The following is a 19,924-nucleotide window of genomic DNA, read 5'->3' as shown; positions in this document are numbered from 1 at the left end:
GGACAGCTTTGAGGTATGTAGGGAAGAGGTGTTGGAAATTCTGGAAAGGGTGAAAATAGATAAGTCCCCTGGGCCTGATGGCATTTATCCCAGGATTCTCTGGGAAGCAAGGGAGGAGATTGCAGAGCCATTGGCCTTGATTTTTATAGGAGAAAGTGAGGTCTGCAGATGCTGGAGATCAGAGCCGGAGATGTGTTGCTGGAAAAGCGCAGCAGGTCAGGCAGCATCCAGGGAACAGGAGAATCGACGTTTCGGGCATAAGCCCTTCTTCAGGAATGAGGAAAGTTTGTCCAGCAGGCTAAGATAAAAGGTAGGGAGGAGGGACTTGGGGGAGGGGCGTCGGAAATGTGATAGGTGGAAAGAGGTCAAGGTGAGGGTGATAGGTCAGACTGGGGTGGGGGCGGAGAGGTCGGGAAGAAGATCTCAGGTTAGGAAGGCGGTGCTGAATTTGATGGATTTGACTGAGACAGGGTGGGGGGAGGGGAAATGAGGAAACTGGTGAAATCCGAGTTCATCCCTTGTGGTTGGAGGGTTCCTAGCCGGAAGATGAGGCGTTCTTCCTCCAACCGTCGTTTTGTTGTGGTCTGACGATGGAGGAGTCCAAAGACCTGCATATCCTTGGTGGAGTGGGAGGGGGAATTGAAATGTTGAGCCACAGGGTGGTTGGGTTGGTTGGTCCGGGTGTCCCAGAGGTGTTCTCTGAAACGCTCCGCAAGTAGCCGGCCTGTCTCCCCAATATAGAGGAGGCCACATCGGGTGCAGAGGATGCAATAGATGATATGTGTGGAGGTGCAGGTGAATCTGTGGCGGATATGGAAGTTTCCTTTGGGGCCTTGGAGGGAGGTGAGGGGGGAGGTGTGGGCGCAAGTCTTGCACCTCCTGCGGTTGCAGGGGAAGGTGCCGGGAGTGGAGGTTGGGTTGGTGGGGGGTGTGGATCTGACGAGGAGTCATGGAGGGAGTGGTCTTTACGGAATGCTGATAGGGGAGGGGAGGGAAATATATCCTTGGTGCTGGGGTCCGTTTGGAGGTGGCGGAAATGACGGCGGATGATACGATGTATATGGAGGTTGGTAGGGTGGTAGGTGAGGACCAGTGGGGTTCTGTCCTGGTGGCGGTTGGAGGGGCGGGGCTCAAGGGCGGAGGAGCGGGAAGTGGAAGAGATGCGGTGGAGGGCATCGTCGACCACGTCGGGGGGGAAATTGTGGTCTTTGAAGAAGGAGGCCATCTGGGTTGTGCGTTTTTGGAACTGGTCCTCCTGGGAGCAGATGCGGCGGAGTCGAAGGAATTGGGAGAATGGGATGGCGTTTTTACAGGGGGCAGGATGGGAGGAGGTGTAGTCCAGATAGCTGTGGGAGTCGGTCGGTTTGTAGTAGATGTCCGTGTTGATTCGGTCGCCTGAGATAGAAATAGAAAGGTCGAGGAAGGGGAGGGAGGAATCTGAGACTGTCCAGGTGAATTTGAGGTCGGGGTGGAAGGTGTTGGTGAAGTGGATGAACTGTTCAACTTCCTCGTGGGAGCACGAGGCGGCGCCGATACAGTCATCGATGTAGCGGAGGAAAAGGTGGGGGGTGGGGCCAGTGTAGTTGCGGAAGATGGATTGCATGGGCCCCAGCTATGCCTGCCTCTTCGTAGGATATGTGCTCCAAACGAAAGGAGTAGCCATGGGCACCCGCATGGGCTCCAGCTATGCCTGCCTCTTCATAGGATATGTGGAACAATCCATCTTCCGCAACTACACTGGCCCCACCCCCCACCTTTTCCTCCGCTACATCGATGACTGTATCGGCGCCGCCTCGTGCTCCCACGAGGAAGTTGAACAGTTCATCCACTTCACCAACACCTTCCACCCCGACCTCAAATTCACCTGGACAGTCTCAGATTCCTCCCTCCCCTTCCTCGACCTTTCTATTTCTATCTCAGGCGACCGAATCAACACGGACATCTACTACAAACCGACCGACTCCCACAGCTACCTGGACTACACCTCCTCCCATCCTGCCCCCTGTAAAAACGCCATCCCATTCTCCCAATTCCTTCGACTCCGCCGCATCTGCTCCCAGGAGGACCAGTTCCAAAAACGCACATCCCAGATGGCCTCCTTCTTCAAGGACCGCAATTTCCCCCCGACGTGATCGACGATGCCCTCCACCGCATCGCTTCCACTTCCCGCTCCTCCGCCCTTGAGCCCCGCCCCTCCAACCGCCACCAGGACAGAACCCCACTGGTCCTCACCTACCACCCCACCAATCTCCATGTACAGCGCATCATCCACCGTCATTTCCGCTACCTCCAAACGGACCCCAGCACCAAGGATATATTTCCCTCCCCTCCCCTATCAGCATTCCGTAAAGACCACTCCCTCCATGACTCCTCGTCAGATCCACACCCCCCACCAACCCAACCTCCACTCCCGGCACCTTCCCCTGCAACCGCAGGAGGTGCAAGACTTGCGCCCACACCTCCCCCCTCACCTCCCTCCAAGGCCCCAAAGGAAACTTCCATATCCGCCACAGATTCACCTGCACCTCCACACATATCATCTATTGCATCCTCTGCACCCGATGTGGCCTCCTCTATATTGGGGAGACAGGCCGGCTACTTGCGGAGCGTTTCAGAGAACACCTCTGGGACACCCGGACCAACCAACCCAACCACCCTGTGGCTCAACATTTCAATTCCCCCTCCCACTCCACCAAGGATATGCAGGTCTTTGGACTCCTCCATCGTCAGACCACAACAAAACGACGGTTGGAGGAAGAACGCCTCATCTTCCGGCTAGGAACCCTCCAACCACAAGGGATGAACTCGGATTTCACCAGTTTCCTCATTTCCCCTCCCCCCACCCTGTCTCAGTCAAATCCATCAAATTCAGCACCGCCTTCCTAACCTGAGATCTTCTTCCCGACCTCTCCGCCCCCACCCCAGTCTGACCTATCACCCTCACCTTGACCTCTTTCCACCTATCACATTTCCAACGCCCCTCCCCCAAGGCCCTCCTCCCTACCTTGATTTTTATATCCTCATTGTCTACAGGAATAGTGCCAGTAGACTGGAGGATAGCAAATGTGGTTCCCTTGTTCAAGAAGGGGAGTAGGGATAACCCTAGTAACTATAGGCCGGTAAGTCTCACTTCTGTTGTGGGCAAAGTCTTAGAGAGAATTGTAAGGGATAGGATTTGTGAACATCTGGATAGGAATAATGTGATCAAGGATAGTCAGCATGGTTTTGTGAAGGGCAGGTTGTGCCTCACAAACCTTATTGAATTCTTTGAGAAGATGACTAAGGAGGTAGACGAGGGTAAAGTGGTAGATGTGGTGTATATGGATTTTAGTAAGGCGTTTGATAAGGTTCCCCATGGTAGGCTACTGCAAAACATACGGAGGTATGGCATTGAGGGTGAGTTGGAGGTTTGGATTAGGAATTGGCTGGCTGGAAGAAGACAGAGGGTAGTAGTTGATGGTAAAGGTTCATCTTGGAGTGCAGTTACTAGCGGTGTTATGCAAGGATCTGTTTTGGGACCATTGCTGTTTGTCATTTTTATAAATGACCTGGAGGAGGGGCTAGAAGGTTGGGTGAGCAAGTTTGCGGATGATACGAAAGTCGGTGGAGTTGTGGACAGTGAGGAAGTATGTGTCAGGTTACAGCGGGATATAGATAAGTTGCAGAGCTGGGCAGAAAGGTGGCAAATGGAGTTCAATGTAGGTAAGTGTGAGGTGATTCACTTTGGTATGAGTAACAAGAAGATGGGGTACTGGGCTAATGGTTGGATACTTGGTAGTGTGGATGAGCAGAGGGATCTTGGTGTCCATGTACACAGATCTCTGAAAGTTGCCACCCAGGTAAATAGTGCGGTGAAGAAGGCATATGACGTACTGGCTTTTATTGGTAGAGGAATTGAGTTCCGGAGCCCTGAGGTCATGTTGCAGTTGTATAAGACTCTGGTGCGGCCGCATCTGGAGTATTGTGTGCAGTTTTGGTCGCCATACTATAGGAAGAATGTGGAGGCACTGGAACGGGTGCAGAGGAGGTTTACCAGGATGTTGCCTGGTATGGTAGGAAGATCGTATGAGGAAAGGCTGAGGCAGTTGGGGCTGTTTTCATTGGAGAAAAGAAGGTTTAGGGGTGACTTGATAGAGGTGTACAAAATGATTAGGGGTTTAGATAGGGTTGACCGTGAGAACCTTTTTCCACGTATGGCGTCAGCTATCACGAGGGGGCATAGCTTTAAATTAAGGGGTGGTAGGTATAGGACAGATGTTAGGGGTAGATTCTTTACTCAGCGAGTTGTGAGTTCATGGAATGCCCTGCCAGTAGCAGTGGTGGACTCTCCCTCTTTATGGGTATTTAAGCGGGCATTGGATAGGCATATGGAGGATAGTGGACTAGTGTAGGTTAGGTGGGCTTGGATCGGCGCAACATCGAGGGCCAAAGGGCCTGTACTGCGCTGTATTTTTCTATGTTCTATGACCCTGAGGCTGAGAGTGTCCCTGACGTCAAGAGTGATTGACCCTGAACTCTCCCTGTTTTCTGAACAGTTCCTCTTGGGAGTATTCAAGAGTATTCAAATGCTGCAAGAGTTTAAAGTTTTGTTTCTGTGGCTATAATAATAGTGGTTCTGCAGGTTGTGGGTCCCCCTCCAGAAGGAACCGTGGCAGATTTTTTTTTTGACCTCCTTTTCTTTCTTCTTCCCGATTTGGAGTAAGCGGAGGCTATCTTTAAGGACTGACACTCATCCCCCCATATTTGCACCCCTCACTCCCCTCCCACACTTGCACCTGCTGCTACATCAGGGGAACTATCTACACACACACACACACACACACACACCTCCACACTCACCACCACATAAACATACTCCACATTTGCTCCCTCACACATTTGCCCTCTCACCCATATTCAATTCCATACTTAGTCCCCCACACACACTGACACCGTCCACTTATCCCCCACTTTCAAACCCCTACACAATCTCCATACAGGCATTCTCACACACTTCTTATGATCTCAGTTGATAGGAAGACTGCACAAGTCAGTTCCAAGAATGAAATTTGGCTTGATGGGTCATGTCTGTTGTTATTTTAGTTGGTGTTGTGGCTGCAAACTGAATCATGGTCACATGAGAGTGCAGTGTTTCTTAAACACAGAACAGGAGCATGTTACATAGAAGATAAAAATAATAAACTAAGCATCTAAACCAGATAGAACCAGATAAATCTTCAAACACAGCAAAATAAGGTCCCGTCCCGTTTCCCAACACGATCTATCACAGGGATTTAAATCCAGAGAAATTATCCCCTGCAACAAAAGCAGAAGTTACTGGAAAAGCTCTGCAGGTCTGGCAGCATCTGTGAAGAGAAATCAGAAGTTAACGTCTTGGGTCCAGAAATTCCAAGGAAGGGTCACGAACCGGAATGTTAACTCCAATTTTTCTTCACAGATGCTGCCAGATTTGCTAAGCTTTTCCAGCAACTTCTGTGTTTGTTTCTGATTCACAGGATCCACAATTCTTTCAGTTTTTTAATTGTCCCCTGTATCAAATCTGTATGTTCAACTGTACTGATCCCTCCGCATTTCCTTCCTGTAAACTGTGAAGTCTTCTTACATGAATACTTTCATAACTGAAGGTGCAGACTTTCTGAGATTTTTGTAAACTTCACATGTCTAACCAAAGTCTCCTGTTTTGAAAGTTTCACAAATTAAACTTTTCTACTGAAATAACTGTTCTTTCCCTGTGCAATCCTGGACTCATTCTAAGAGAGAAACTACATTTACTGTTCACCTCAGTCAGGGCTTGTCCAAACTGCCCTAAAACTTGCAATTTCTTATTTTTGTCAGATAAACTTGATTTTCTTTTCATCAACCTGTCCAGAGATGTTATTATATACCCCTGGAACACGCGAGACTTGAACCTGGGTCTTCTGGCTCAAAGATATGGACATAACCACAAGAACCCTCAAAATAGTCCATTGTCGGTACAGACTATTTTGAATCAACCTCCTGAGAGATGTTATGACACATCGCTATGTTTGATGATCCTGAACCAAGACCAGCTAATGGCCATCAATTGTTACTCAACTTATCATAAAGTACAAAATAAAAACAAGGGGCTTCCTCTCTGACATATCCTGGATAAGGGTCACTGTTCCAGGAGACTGTCAGACCTGGATGTTTTTGAATTATCCTTCAGAGGAGTAACCAGCCCCATGTACCATTACTTTATAATCCAAAATGTAAAAAAGTTCTGTATATAAATCAGATACCTTTCATATCACACACCTGTCCCAATATGCACACACAGATTTCAGCTTGTTGTGTTGGAAGAGTTGACACTGAGTTTAATCTCACCATCTTTAAATCTTGTTGTTCTTTAGAGGCGGGTTCAGGATGCCAACCAGTCATTGAGACGTTCCGTCACTCATTGACCTGTCATGGCTCGTATGATGGGAACTGCCAGCAGTTCCGTTACTTCCATTCTGCCCGTGTCAACTACATCATGACTTGTGCACCACTCCGAGGAAGAATGGGTTTTGTCTCATCTCGTTTCACCCGATTGTTCACTGTCCTTGCTCTCCCAGAGATGACTTCAGCCATGTTAACAGCCATTTACACTCCCTGTGTGACCCAGTGGCTGAATAACTTCCCGACCTACACACTGGCCAGACACGCTGTCCTGGCCCATGCTCTTGTTTCAGCCACAGTGGAGCTCTACCACAGAGTAAGGCAGACTCTGAAGCCATCACCTAGCTGTGCCCATTATCTGTTCTCAATGACGGATATCGGGGCAGTATTGAATGGTATGTTCTTGCTGAATCCTGCGTCTATCACCACGCTTGTCAAACCCAAGAAAGGTAAATTCAAGCGATCAGGATCTCGGCTGTCATCCACCATTTCGTCTGTCACTAAAATCATCATCGATCTGTGGCTACATGAGTCCATGAGGACCTTCTCCGACTGCCTCCTGATCAAAGAGGACAAGAAAACTTTGACACAGATATTGGAGGAAGTGGCTCAGTTTCATTTCTGTACTTCTGAAAATGGAGCTGAAAGCCTTCAGACTCTGCAAAAAGTAGCTGAATCCTCAATTGAGGTTACTAGTCTGAGCCAGTCTAATGTGGTAGAGTTCCAACAAATAATCACTCCGGTCTCCCTGGAAGAGCAGAGTGCAGATAGATCTAGAGAGACATCTGGTGATGGTGGCAGAGAGCTTGGAGTTATCGCTAATCTAGACCCCAAAAGCCAATTACCTCAACCTCTGCAGCTCACTGAATCTGGATCAAAGATCTCAAGCAAGACTTCAGAGCAAGCAGAAACTACCAAGAGAGATTACTCCAGTTCTGAGGTTCAACATCGGTTGACTTCAGTATCAGAGAGTCAGACAAATGACTCAAAGACCAGGAGTCATTCTCCAGCCGGGGCACCCCATGACAATCCATGGACAGAAAGTGAGACCTCTGTCCAGAAAAAGCACAAACATGCCAGAAGTCACAGCAGGAAGACTAAGAGGTCAGAAACTCTAAAACCACTGTTCCCACCCCATTTACTGCGCACAGAGGAATCTTTAAGTAACCTCATCTACAGCAAGTTGGCTGTTCGCCCAGTTAATAAACAACAGATGAGCTCTCCCAAGTGGAACCCATACCGGGAGGTGAACTGTGATACGATTGCCCAGCAACTCCAGTTAATTGTCCAGAAACAGAACCACAAAAACAAAACCAACTACCAAATCATTTTCTTCAACGAATGTGTGTATCACTTTGTACGTATCTACAGGGTTCTGTGCATTCCCAGAGGTCACTGCGCCTTGCTGTCTCTCACTAATTTCTCTGGCCGTAAAACACTGGTCAGATTGGCTGCCTACCTCACTATGGCTGACCTCTTTGAGATCAACGGTGAGATGTCGAGACTGGAGATAGCTAAAGTGATTAAGCAGGCAAGTTATGGGGCTGGGATTCATGGAAAAGACACAGTGATTCTGGTCCACGGGGCTCTGAGGAAAGACATACTCCAAGATTTGAATGACGTGATGGCAGAGGGTAAATATCCCGAGCTTTACACAGCCATTGAATTGGAGGAATTAGCCAAGATGTTTGCCAACATTAGGAGGCTGCCATTAAATGTGAAGAGAGAGCAGGTGATGGAGAGGTAGGTGTAGAATGTTCAATCCCTGGCGTTTTCATAAAGCTCCAACTCTTGATGAATGGCACCAGGAGGTACCTGTGCCTTGCCTTCTATTGTGCGTCACTGCAATAAAACAGAGGGCTGAATGCCAATGATAATGTCACTCTGTGTTTGAGTGACTTAAACAATAAGACAATAAGAAATTGGAACAGGAGGGTAGGTCTACTGTACCATTCAATAGGATCATGTCTGATCCGATATTATAGAACATAGAAAATTACAGCGCAGGACAGGCCCTTCGGCCCTCGATGTTGCGCCGACCTGTCATACCAATCTGAAGCTCATCGAACCTACACTATTCCATGTACATCCATATGCTTGTTCAATGACGACTTAAATGTAAAGTTGGCGAATCTACTATCATTGCAGGCAAAGCATTCCATACCCTTACTACTCTCTGAGTAAAGAAACTACCTCTGACATCTGTCCTATATCTATCACCCCTCAATTTAAAGCTATGCCCCCTCGTGCTCGCCGTCACATAGAACATAGAACAATACAGCATAGAACAGGCCCTTCGGCCCACGATGTTGTGCCGAACATTTGTCCTAGCTTAAGCACCCATCCATGTACCTATCCAATTGCTGCGTAAAGGTCACCAATAATTCTGACTCTGCCACTCCCACAGGCAGCGCATTCCATGCCCCCATAACTCTCTGGGTAAAGAGCCTACCCCTGACAGCCCTACCCCTACCCCCCATACCTTCCACCCTTCACCTTAAATTTATGTCCCCTTGTAACACTCTGTTGTACCCGGGGAAAAAGTCTCTGACTGTCTACTCTATCTATTCCCCTGATCATCTTATAAACCTCTATCAAGTCACCCCTCATCCTTCGCTATTCCAATGAGAAAAGGCCTAGCACTCTCAACCTATCTTCGTACGACCTATTCTCCATTCCAGGCAACATCTTGGTAAATCTCCTCTGCACCCTCTCCAAAGCTTCCACATCTTTCCTAAGATGAGGCGACCAGAACTGCACACAGTACTCCAAATGTGGCCTAACCAAGGTCCTGTGCAGCTGCAACATCACCTCACGACTCTTGATTTCAATCCCTCTGCTAATGAACGCTAATACACCATAGGCCTTCTTACAAGCTGTATCCACCTGAGTGGCAACTTTCAAAGATCTATGAACATAGACCCCAAGATCCCTCTGCTCCTCCACCTTACTAAGAACCCTACCGTTAACCCTGTATTCCGCATTCTTATTTGTCCTTCAAAAATGGACAACCTCACACTTGACAGGGTTGAACTACATCTGCCACTCCTCACCCCAGCTCTGCATCATATCTAAGTCCCTTTGCAGCCGACAACAGCCCTCCTCACTATCCACCACTCCACCAATCTTCGTATCGTCTGCAAATTTACTGACCCACCCTATGACTCCCTCTTCCAAGTCATTAATAAAAATTACAAACAGCAGAGGACCCAGAACTGATCCCTGCGGAACTCCACTTGTAACTGGGCTCCAGGCTGAATATTTACCATCCACTACCACTCTCTGACTTTGACCGGTTAGCCAGTTCTCTATCCAACTGGCCAAATTTCCCACTATCCCATGCCTCCTGACTTTCCGCATAAGCCTACCATGGGGAACCTTATCAAATGCCTTACTAAAATCCATGTACACTGCATCCACTGCTCTACCCTCATCCACATGCTTGGTCACCTCCTCAAAGAATTCAATAAGACTTGTAAGGCAAGACCTACCCCTCACAAATCCGTGCTGGCTGTCCCTAATCAAGCAGTGTCTTTCCAGATACTCATAAATTCTATCCCTCAGTACCCTTTCCATTACTTTGTCTACCACCAAAGTAAGACTAACTGGCCTGTAATTCCCGGGGTTATCCCTATTCCCTTTTTTGAACAGGGGCACAACATTCGCCACTCTCCAGTCCCCTGGTACCACCCCCGTTGACAGTGAAGACGGAAAGATCATTGCCAACGGCTCTGCAATTTCCTCTCTTGCTTCCCACATATTCCTAGGATATATCCCGTCAGGCCCGGGGGACTTGTCTATCCTCAAGTTTTTCAAAATGCCCAACACATCTTTCTTCCTAACAAGTATCTCCTCTAGCTTACCAGTCCGTTTCATACTCTTCTCTTCAACAATACGGTCCCTCTCATTTGTAAATACTGAAGAAAAGTACTCATTCAAGACCTCTCCTATCTCTTCCATCTCAATACACAGTCTCCCACTACTGTCCTTGATCGGACCTACCCTCATTCTCGCCATTCTCATGTTTCTCACATACGCATTAAAGGCCTTGGGGTTATCCTTGATCCTACCAGCCAAAGATTTTTCATGCCCTCTCTTAGCTCTCCTAATCCCTTTCTTCAGCTCCCTCCTGGCTATCCTGTATCCCTCCAACGCTCTGTCTGAACCTAGTTTCCTCAACCTTATGTAAGCCTCCTTCTTCCTCCTTACAAGACATTCAACCTCCCTCGTCAACCAAGGTTCCCTCACACGACCATCTCTTTCCTGCCTGACAGGTACATACATATCAAGGACACGTCGTATCTGTTCCTCGAAAAAGTTCCACATTTCAACGACATTCTTCCCTGACAGCCTATGCTCCCAATTTATGCTCCTCAGATCCTGTCTTGCAGCATCGTATTTACCCTTCCCCCAATTGTAAAACCTGCCTTGTTGCACGCACCTATCTCTCTCCATAACCAAGGTGAAAGTCACAGAATTGTGGTCACCATCACCAAAATGCTCACCCACTAACAAGCCCATAACTTGTCCCGATAAAGGCTCTTCCTGTCCACCCTATCTAACCCTCTGATTATCTTATATGTCTCTATTTAATCACGTCTCAACCTTCTTCTCTCCAATGAAAATATCCTCAAGTCCCTCAGCCTTTCCTCATAAGACCTTCCCTCCATACCAGGCAACATCCGAGTAAATCTCCTCTGCATCCTTTCCAAAGCTTCCACATCCTTCTTATAATGCGGTGACCAGAACTGTACACAATACTCCAAGTGCTGCCGCACCAGAGTTTTGTACAGCTGCAGCATAACCTCCTGCTTCCGGAACTCGATCTCTCTATTAATAAAAGCTAAAACACTGTATGCCTTCTTAACAACCTTGTCAACCTGGGTGGCAACTTTCAAGGATCTGTGTACCTGGACACCGAGATCTCTCTGCTCATCTACACTACCAAGAATCTTACCATTAACCCAGTACTTTGCATTCCGGTTACTCCGACCAAAGTGAATCACCTCACACTTGTCCGCATTAAACTCCATTTGCCACCTCTCAGCCCAACTCTGCAGCTTATCTATGTCTCTCTGTAACCTACAACATCCTTCGTGACTATTCACAACTCCACCGACCTTAGTGCCATCTGCAAATTTACTAACCCACCCTTCTACACCCTCATCCAGGTCATTTATAAAAATGACGAACAGCAGTGGACCCAACACCGACCCTTGCGGTACACCACTAGTAACTGGACTCTAGGATGAACATTTCCCATCAACCACCACCCTCTGTCGTATTTCAGCAAGCCAATTACTGATCCAAACTGCTATATCTCCCACAATCCCATTCCTCCGCATTTTGTACAATAGCCTACTGTGGGGAACTTTATCGAGCGTCTTGCTGAAATCCATATACACCACATCAACCAGTTTACTCTCATCTACCTGTTTGGTCACCTTCTCAAAAAACTCAATAAGGTTTGTGAGGCACGACCTACCCTTCACAAAACAGTGCTGACTACCCCAATCAAATTATTCTTTTCTAGATGATTATAAATCATATCTCTTATAACCTTTTCCAACACTTCACCCACAACTGAAGTAAGGCTCACTGGTCTATAATTACCAGGGTTGTCTCTACTCCCCTTCTTGAACAGGGAACTACATTTGCTATCCTCCAGTCTTCTGGCACCATTCCTGTAGACAATGACGATGTAAAGATCAATGCCAAAGGCTCGGTATTCTCCTTCCTATCTTCCCAGAGGATCCAAGGATAAATCCCATCTGGCCCAGGGGACTTATCTATTTTCACACTCTGCAGGATTTCTAATACCTCTTCCTTGTGAACCTCAATCCCACCTAGTCTAGTATTCCTCACATCCACTTTATTATCCTTTCCCCGTAACCCTTCATTCCCCAAATGATCAAGTATCTATCTACCTTAGCTTTAAATATACACAATTTGAAGGAGCTGGTGTTGGATTGGGGTGGACAAAATTCAAGATCACACAACACCAGGTTACAGTCCAACAGGTTTATTTGAAGGCACTAGCTTTTGAAGTGCTGCTTCTTCATCAGGTGGAGCAGAATCATAAGACACAGAATTTATTGCAACAGGATTGTAGTGTCATGGAATGTAATATTAAACAAATTTAGCTTCAGTCGTTCATATTTTAGAATGATCATGTTGGTATCAGTTCTTTCATGTGTAAATCCCAAAACCTTTTTAAAGTTATATTTTCAAGATAGCTTTTAACAATAGGTGTCATCTCAACTCAGATAATGCATTGAAGGTACATTGTGAGACCAAGCAGAGACTACAGCAACAGATGAATAGACACTGCACAACAATCTCCAGCCAGGAGTGTTCCCTCCTAGTCGGGAGTCGTCCGGGACATTTGACCTAAGTGTGATCGTCTTAATCCTCAAAATTTTATTTTATTCCCCTAAATGAGAACAAAAGAGACTTTCATCAGAATTTCCAATAAACACAAAAATAACATGTTAATTTCAGGCAAACTTATTTTGCAAAAATAAGTGACACATTGATCACCAACAAAGCTACTGTGTAAATTAAACTATATCTCCTTCAATCCCGAACAAACATTTGTACACAGTCAGGATTGCACAGTCACACACACACACACGCACACACGGCACACGCGCGCACACACACACACAGCACGCGCGCGCACACACACATATACATGGACTGACACACACACATACATGGACTGACACACACACACACACATATACATGGACTGAGTGGAATCATCTCCAGTAACATATCTCAGTCCAGAGACTGTAGCTAAGCATTGGCAGTGTAGAGTAATCCAGATTTATCAGGTCTGTCTGTGCAACAATTAAAGCAATAAAAGTCTGCCCTTACCTCACTCTAAAGTTTGCTCGGTGCTGTTTTCCAAAATCACTAATGATTTTTGTTTTGTAAACAGCAAATATCCCTTTAACAATTTGACTTTCCAGTTTCAAGCAATCACCTGATAAACTCATTGTGACCCAGTAATGTACAACTATTCATCCATGCTGTCCCTACCCTACATTGCCTCCTTATTTCCCCCAGCACCTCATGCTGCTCCATTATTTTCCCTCCCTCTCCCCACCTCATACCATCCTTTTCTCTAGCTGACTCTTTCTGTGTGTCCCTCTGGTACAGGTTTCTCTTGGCTGTATTGCAGTCACTCCATGTGGTGTTGCTGTTGAACACATGGGATAGTGCCTACATGCCCGGACAGAGGGTTGGCCTCCCTGGATACCTGGCTCACTTCCTCCTGCACTGTAGCTGCATCGATGTGTGGCAGCCTTGGCCACACCAAGCTTACACCCAGATTGCCAGCTCACAACTCGGAGTTAGCAACCTCTCAACAATCAACAGGATCAACGGTCAGTATGACTGGCACCTCAGCTTCAGGATCAGGGGTCAGGGAACAGGGGTATCTCAGGCTCAGTCCTCACAGTCACTGGGCTCAGATCCACAGCCCACATCTCAGAAGGCGCTGTCAGTCTCAGAGAGGGAGAAGAATAATCTCAGGAAAAAAGTATTGCATCCTGAGAGTGGGTCTCACAGACCCACCTTGTAATCCCTGGAGTGTTGAAAATTAAACGATGATCTAATTGAGGTCTTGAAAGTGATCCAAGGACCCTATGGAGTCAGTGAAGAGAAAGTGCTCCCTCTCCTTATGGTAGGGAGGAGTCTAGAGGAAAGGAGGGGTCAGAACCTTCAAACCTGAGAATTCACTGCTCAAGAAAACTGTTGGTGCTGGGGTTCAATGGAAATGTAAACACTGAGGGTGATAGGTGTGACTTACACAGCATGGTAAAGAGTCACAAAATCAGGATATAGAAGATAAAACAGTGCAGCACAGGAACTGGCCCTTCAGTCCACCATGTTGTGTCGAACATGACGTCAAATTAAACTAATCCCTTCTGCCTGCCATTGGTCCATATCCCTCCATTACTTGCATAATCATGTGTTTATCTAAAAGTCCCTGAAACTTCCCTATCATATCTGCCTTTACCACCACCCCTGGCAGTTTATTCCAGACTCCTACCACTCTCTGTGTAGAAAGCCTGCTCCTCACATCTCCTTTGAACTTCCCCCCGTCATCTTAAATGCATATCCCGTGGTGTTAGACATTTCAACACTGGCAAAATATTCTGACCGTCAACCCTATCTATGCATTTCATAATCTTATAGGTTTCCATCAAGTCATGTAGATGATGTTTCACTGGAGATCAATCAGCAGTGGAACAGGTTCAAGGGACTAAATGGAATCTTTCTGTTCCTATGAGTCTGCCTCAGGGCCTGCCATCCATTAACTCACTGGACTACACTGTATCTCATTCTCCCACTTCCCCACCCCAGTCCAAAACTCACATCTTTCACCAGAATCTCTGCTGACTCCTCTGTTCACCTCTCTGAGCTCACTTGGTTTGTTAGAGCCACCTCCTGCCTATTCCAATAAAATAATGACCATCCAGCTTCTTTCCCTGCCTTCCCTACTCAGCCCAGTTACTATAAGACATGGAAACAGAAATGGCAAATCAGCCCATTACATCTGCTCTGACATTCAATAAAGTCCTAGCTAATTTGATAATCCTCAACTCCACTCTTCTGCCTTTTCACCGTAACCATTGATTTCCTTACTGATTAAAAATCTGTCTGTCTCATCCTTGAATATACTTAATGAGCCAGCCTCAGCAACCCTTTTCAGTAAAGAATTCCACAGATTCACTCCCCTCTGAGCGAACAAATTCCTCCTCATTTTTGTCGTGAATTGATGCCCCTTATTCTGAGATGATCCCCTCTGCACCTACGCTCTCCCACAAGGGGGAGCAACATTTATGTGTCTACTTGGCAAGTGCCCTAAGAGGCTGCAATGTTTCAATAAAGTCTCGTCTTATTTTTCCAAACTCCAATGAGCACAGGCCCAATCTACTGATTGTCTCCTCCATAAGACAATCCTTCCTGGGATCAGCTGCCTGAACATTCTCTGGACTGACTACGATGCCAGTGTATCATTCCTGAGATAAGGGAACCAAAACTAGTCACAGTATTCCATCTGTGGTCTGACTGATGCGTTGTACAGATGTAGCAAAACCTTACCTGTAGAAACTGTATGTGGTGATCAAAGTTTGTGAGAAGATTTGTAGCTCGGGTGCTCGTTGTTGTGGTTCTGTTCGCCGAGCTGGGAATTTGTGTTGCAGACGTTTTGTCCCCTGTCTAGGTGACATCCTCAGTGCTTGGGAGCCTCCTGTGAAGCGCTTCTGTGATGTTTCCTCCGGCATTTATTGTGGTTTGTCTCTGCCGCTTCCGGTTGTCAGTTCCAGCTGTCTGTTGCAGTGGCCGGTATATTGGGTCCAGATCGATGTGCTTATTGATTGAATCTGTGGATGAGTGCTATGCCTCTAGGAATTCCCTGGCTGTTCACTGTTTGGTTTGTCCTATAATAGTAGTGTTGTCCCAGTCAAATTCATGTTGCTTGTCATCTGCGTGTGTGGCTACTAAGGATAGCTGGTCGTGTCGTTTCTTGGCTAGTTGGTGTTCATGGATACGGATTGTTAGCTGTCTTCCTGTTTGTCCTATGTAGTGTTTTGTGCAGTCCTTGCGTGGGATTTTATACACTACATTGGTTTTGCTCATGCTGGGTATCGGGTCCTTCATTCTGGTGAGTTGTTGTCTGAGAGTGACTGTTAGTTTGTGTGCTGTTATGAGTCCTAGTGGTCGCAGTAGTCTGGCTGTCAGTTCAGAAATGCTCTTGATGTATGGTAGTGTGGCTAGTCCTTTGGGTTGTGGCATGTCCTCGTTCCGTTGTCTTTCCCTTAGGCATCTGTTGATGAAATTGCGCGGGTATCCACACTACCATACATCAAGAGCATTTCCGAACTGACAGCCAGACTACTGCAACCACTAGGACTCATAACAGCACACAAACTAACAGCCACTCTCAGACAACAACTCACCAGAATGAAGGACCCGATACCCAGCATGAGCAAAATCAATGTAGTGTACAAAATCCCATGCAAGGACTGCACAAAACACTACATAGGACAAACAGGAAGACAGCTAACGATCCGCATCCATGAACACCAACTAGCCATGAAACGACTCGACCAGCTATCCTTAGTAGCCACACATGCAGATGACAAGCAACATGAATTTGACTGGGACCACACTACTATTATAGGACAAGCCAAACAGAGAACAGCCAGGGAATTCCTAGAGGCATGGCACTCATCCACAGATTCAATCAATAAGCTCATCGATCTGGACTCAATATACTGGTCACTGCAACGGACAGCTGGAACTGACAATCGGAAGCAGCAGAGACAAACCACTACAAATGCTGAAGGAAAGATCACAGAAGCGCTTCACAGGAGGCTCCCAAGCACTGAGGATGTCACCTTGACAGGGGACGAAACGTCTGCAACACAAGTTCCCAGCTCGGTGTATGTGGTGTCACTGGTAGAATTGAGGTGAGAGCCCAGCTATTGCCTGAACCCACAGGAGCCGGGCTCGATCCACAAGATTCCACCCAGACTGTCCATTGTACACTGAACAAATCTGTTCCTGGGGATCAACAGCAAGAGATCAGAGTGAGGGGGTCAAAGAACAGGAGCCACTTCAACATGTAAACTCTCCTTTTAAAAAAGACAGGTAAGGAACAAATGAAGAGACAACAAGAAAACTAAAACAAACAGCAGATAAATCTAAAATAACACCAGGTTCCAGTGAATGGAAAAGACAAAGCAAAGGATGACCAAGCAGACAAGGTGAAATACAGTAAACGAGTCTGTAAGGAACAGTACAGTGGCTATCAAAAACAACATGTTGAAAACTTCATGTTGAAAAATACTTTGCAGATACCCCCCAAAGAGCAAAGAACATTACAGCACAGGAACAGACCCTTCAGCCCTCCATCCTACGCCGATCCAGATCCTCTATCTAAACCTGCGCCTATTTTCTAAGGGTTTGTATTGTTTTACTCCCTGCCCATTCATGTATCTGTCTAGACACATCTTAAATGATGTTATCGTTCCCCTACCACCTCCACTGGCAATGCATTCCAGGCACCCACCACCCACTGCATAAAGAACTTTCCACACATATCTCCCCTAAACCTTTCCCCTCGCATCTTGAACTCGTGACCCCTAGTAATTGAGTCCTCCATTCTGGGAAAATGTTTCTTGCTATCCACCCTGTCTACATGGTTTTGTAGACCTTAATCAGGTCCCTCTTCAACTTCCGTCTTTCTAATGAAAATAATCATAATCAACTCCATCTCTCTTCATAGTTAGCACCCTCCATACCAGGCAACATCCTGGTGAACCTACTCTGCACCCTCTCCAAAGCATCCACATCCTTTTGGTAATGTGGCGACCAGAACTATACACAGTGTTCCAAATGTGACTGAATCAAAGTCACATACAATTGTAACATGACCTTCCAACTCTTTTACCCAATACTCCATCCAATGAAGGAAAGCTTGCCATATGCCACCTTGACCACTCTATCAACCTGGTTGCCACCTTCAGGGAACAAAGGACCTGAACACCCAGACCTCTCTGTACATCCATTTTCACAGGGCTTTTCCATTTGCTATATAGTTCGTTCTTGAATTGGATCTTCAAGATCCATTACCTCGCATTTGTCTGGATTGGACTCCCATCTGCCATTTCTCTTCCCAGTTCTCCAATCTATCTATATTCTACTGCATTATCTGACTGTCCCCTTCACTATCTGCTACTCCACCAATCTTAGTGTCATCTGCAAACTTGCTAATCAGACCACCTATACTTTCCTCCAGATCCAGATCCTTGTAGTTTTCCATTTTGAGAAATTACCTTCAACTACTACTCTCTGTCCCCTGTTGCCCAGCCAGTTCTCTATCCATCTTCTCTGTCTCCTGTTGCCCAGCCAGTTCTCTATCCATCTAGCTAGCACAACCTGGACCCCATGCAACTTCACTTTCTCCATCAGCCCAACATGGGGAACCGTATCAAATGTCTTGTTGAAGTCCATGTACAGTGTATCACATCTACAAACCTGCCCTCATCAATCAACTTTGTCACTTTCTCAAAGAAATGTAACAAATCAGGGATGGATCCTCACCAAAGATAATGTGAACAAAATAAGAGCTTTGAAAATACAGATAACTTAAAAGAGGATCTGATCTCTTTTCCCAGGTTGTTCCCATCTTTAGATTTTAAGCAAAGAGAAAGAATGTAATGCCAGAGGGTCAGTGCTGAGGGAATGCTGCACTGTCGGAGAGTCAGTACGGAGGGAGTGACGCACTGTCGGAGGGTCAGTACGGAGGGAGTGACGCACTGTCGGAGGGTCAGCACTGAGGGAGTGCCGCACTGTCAGAGGGTCAGTACGGAGGGAGTGCCGCACTGTCGGAGGGTCAGTACTGAGCAAGTGTGGCACTGTTGAATGATCAATATTGAGAGAGTCCCACACTGTTGGAGGATCAGTGCTGAGGCAACATTAAACTAAGGCTTTCTCTGCCTTCTGTGACCGAGCTAAGAGTCCCCAATACACACTATTGCATCAGTTACTAAAGTCTTGTGATAATAGAAGGTCCTATGTAAATGTAGGTTGTTGAATCTGCAGTGGTCTTATAGCTGCGACATAGTGTTATGTGTTTGACTGACTGCATTGACTGACTCCACACACTGATGGTATTGTGTCCTCTTGCTTTAGGTCAATCAGTCGCTCAAATTTGGACAATGATTCCAGAAATCACCAATGTCATGGCTTTAATTCACCAATCAGCTCTGAGCTACTTGAACCATGTGCTCCCCACTGTGCCTCTCATTTCCCCACGTCACTACTTAGATTTCATTGACCTCTTCTGGATGCTAACCCATAACCTGGATCAATGTGTGGGTTTGGAAAGTGAGAGGTGAGTTATTCCCACCGTCATCCTGAAGGTGATTTCTGTATAATGAACAGGGAGTAGGAGATTGCAGCAAGAGCCAGGACAGGATAGGGCTGGAGATTAGGGACAAGGGGAATTGGATTGGAATTAGGGCAATATGCTATAATCAGATCAAGCAATATTAGGGAATACAGGGATTAATGGATGGAGATGAGGGAATTAAGAAGACAACAGTGATTACGAGAATCAGAATATATTGGGGAACAGGGACCTAAGAGAAGGAATTGGGTTGGCAGTTGGGAAGGGGTTAGAGTAACATGAAGTTAAGGAAATGGAGGATGTTTGATGGCAGTGATGAATTCACTTCAGGCCAGAAGGCTTGAGGAGAGATAATGGCATTGTGGTAATGTCACTGGGCCATTATTCCTGAGTGAAAGTGGCTTTTGCCCGAAACATTGGTTTTTCCTGCTCCTCGGATGCTGCCTGACCTGCTGTGCTTTTCCAGCACCACTCTAATCTTGATAATAATCCTAAGCCCAGGCTAATGGTTTGGGGCGTGTGTTCGAACCTTACCCTCGCAGCGCTGCAATTTGAATTCAATGAAAGACTGAAATTTTAAAAGCTAGCCAAATAATG

General features: G+C 46.6%; 1 protein-coding gene across 1 annotated transcript in view; it reads left to right on the top strand.

Annotated features, from left to right (window-relative positions):
* Window positions 1-19,924, top strand: part of dnhd1 (dynein heavy chain domain 1) — a 198,234-nt gene that overhangs the window by 39,030 nt on the left and 139,280 nt on the right. The window contains exons 4-6 of the mRNA XM_087988560.1: window positions 6,372-8,142; window positions 13,564-13,790; window positions 19,111-19,312. Of these exons, the coding sequence (XP_087844686.1) occupies window positions 6,372-8,142; window positions 13,564-13,790; window positions 19,111-19,312 (2,200 nt within the window). The remainder of the gene's footprint in view (window positions 1-6,371; window positions 8,143-13,563; window positions 13,791-19,110; window positions 19,313-19,924) is intronic.

Source organism: Chiloscyllium plagiosum, unplaced genomic scaffold (genome assembly GCF_037043375.1).
Source record: "Chiloscyllium plagiosum isolate Xiang-an unplaced genomic scaffold, Cpla_swu_hap1 HiC_scaffold_6, whole genome shotgun sequence".
In the NCBI taxonomy this organism is placed as follows: domain Eukaryota; kingdom Metazoa; phylum Chordata; class Chondrichthyes; order Orectolobiformes; family Hemiscylliidae; genus Chiloscyllium; species Chiloscyllium plagiosum.
The sequence above is the reverse complement of the archived record's forward strand: the minus strand, read 5'-3'. Positions and strand labels throughout refer to the sequence as shown.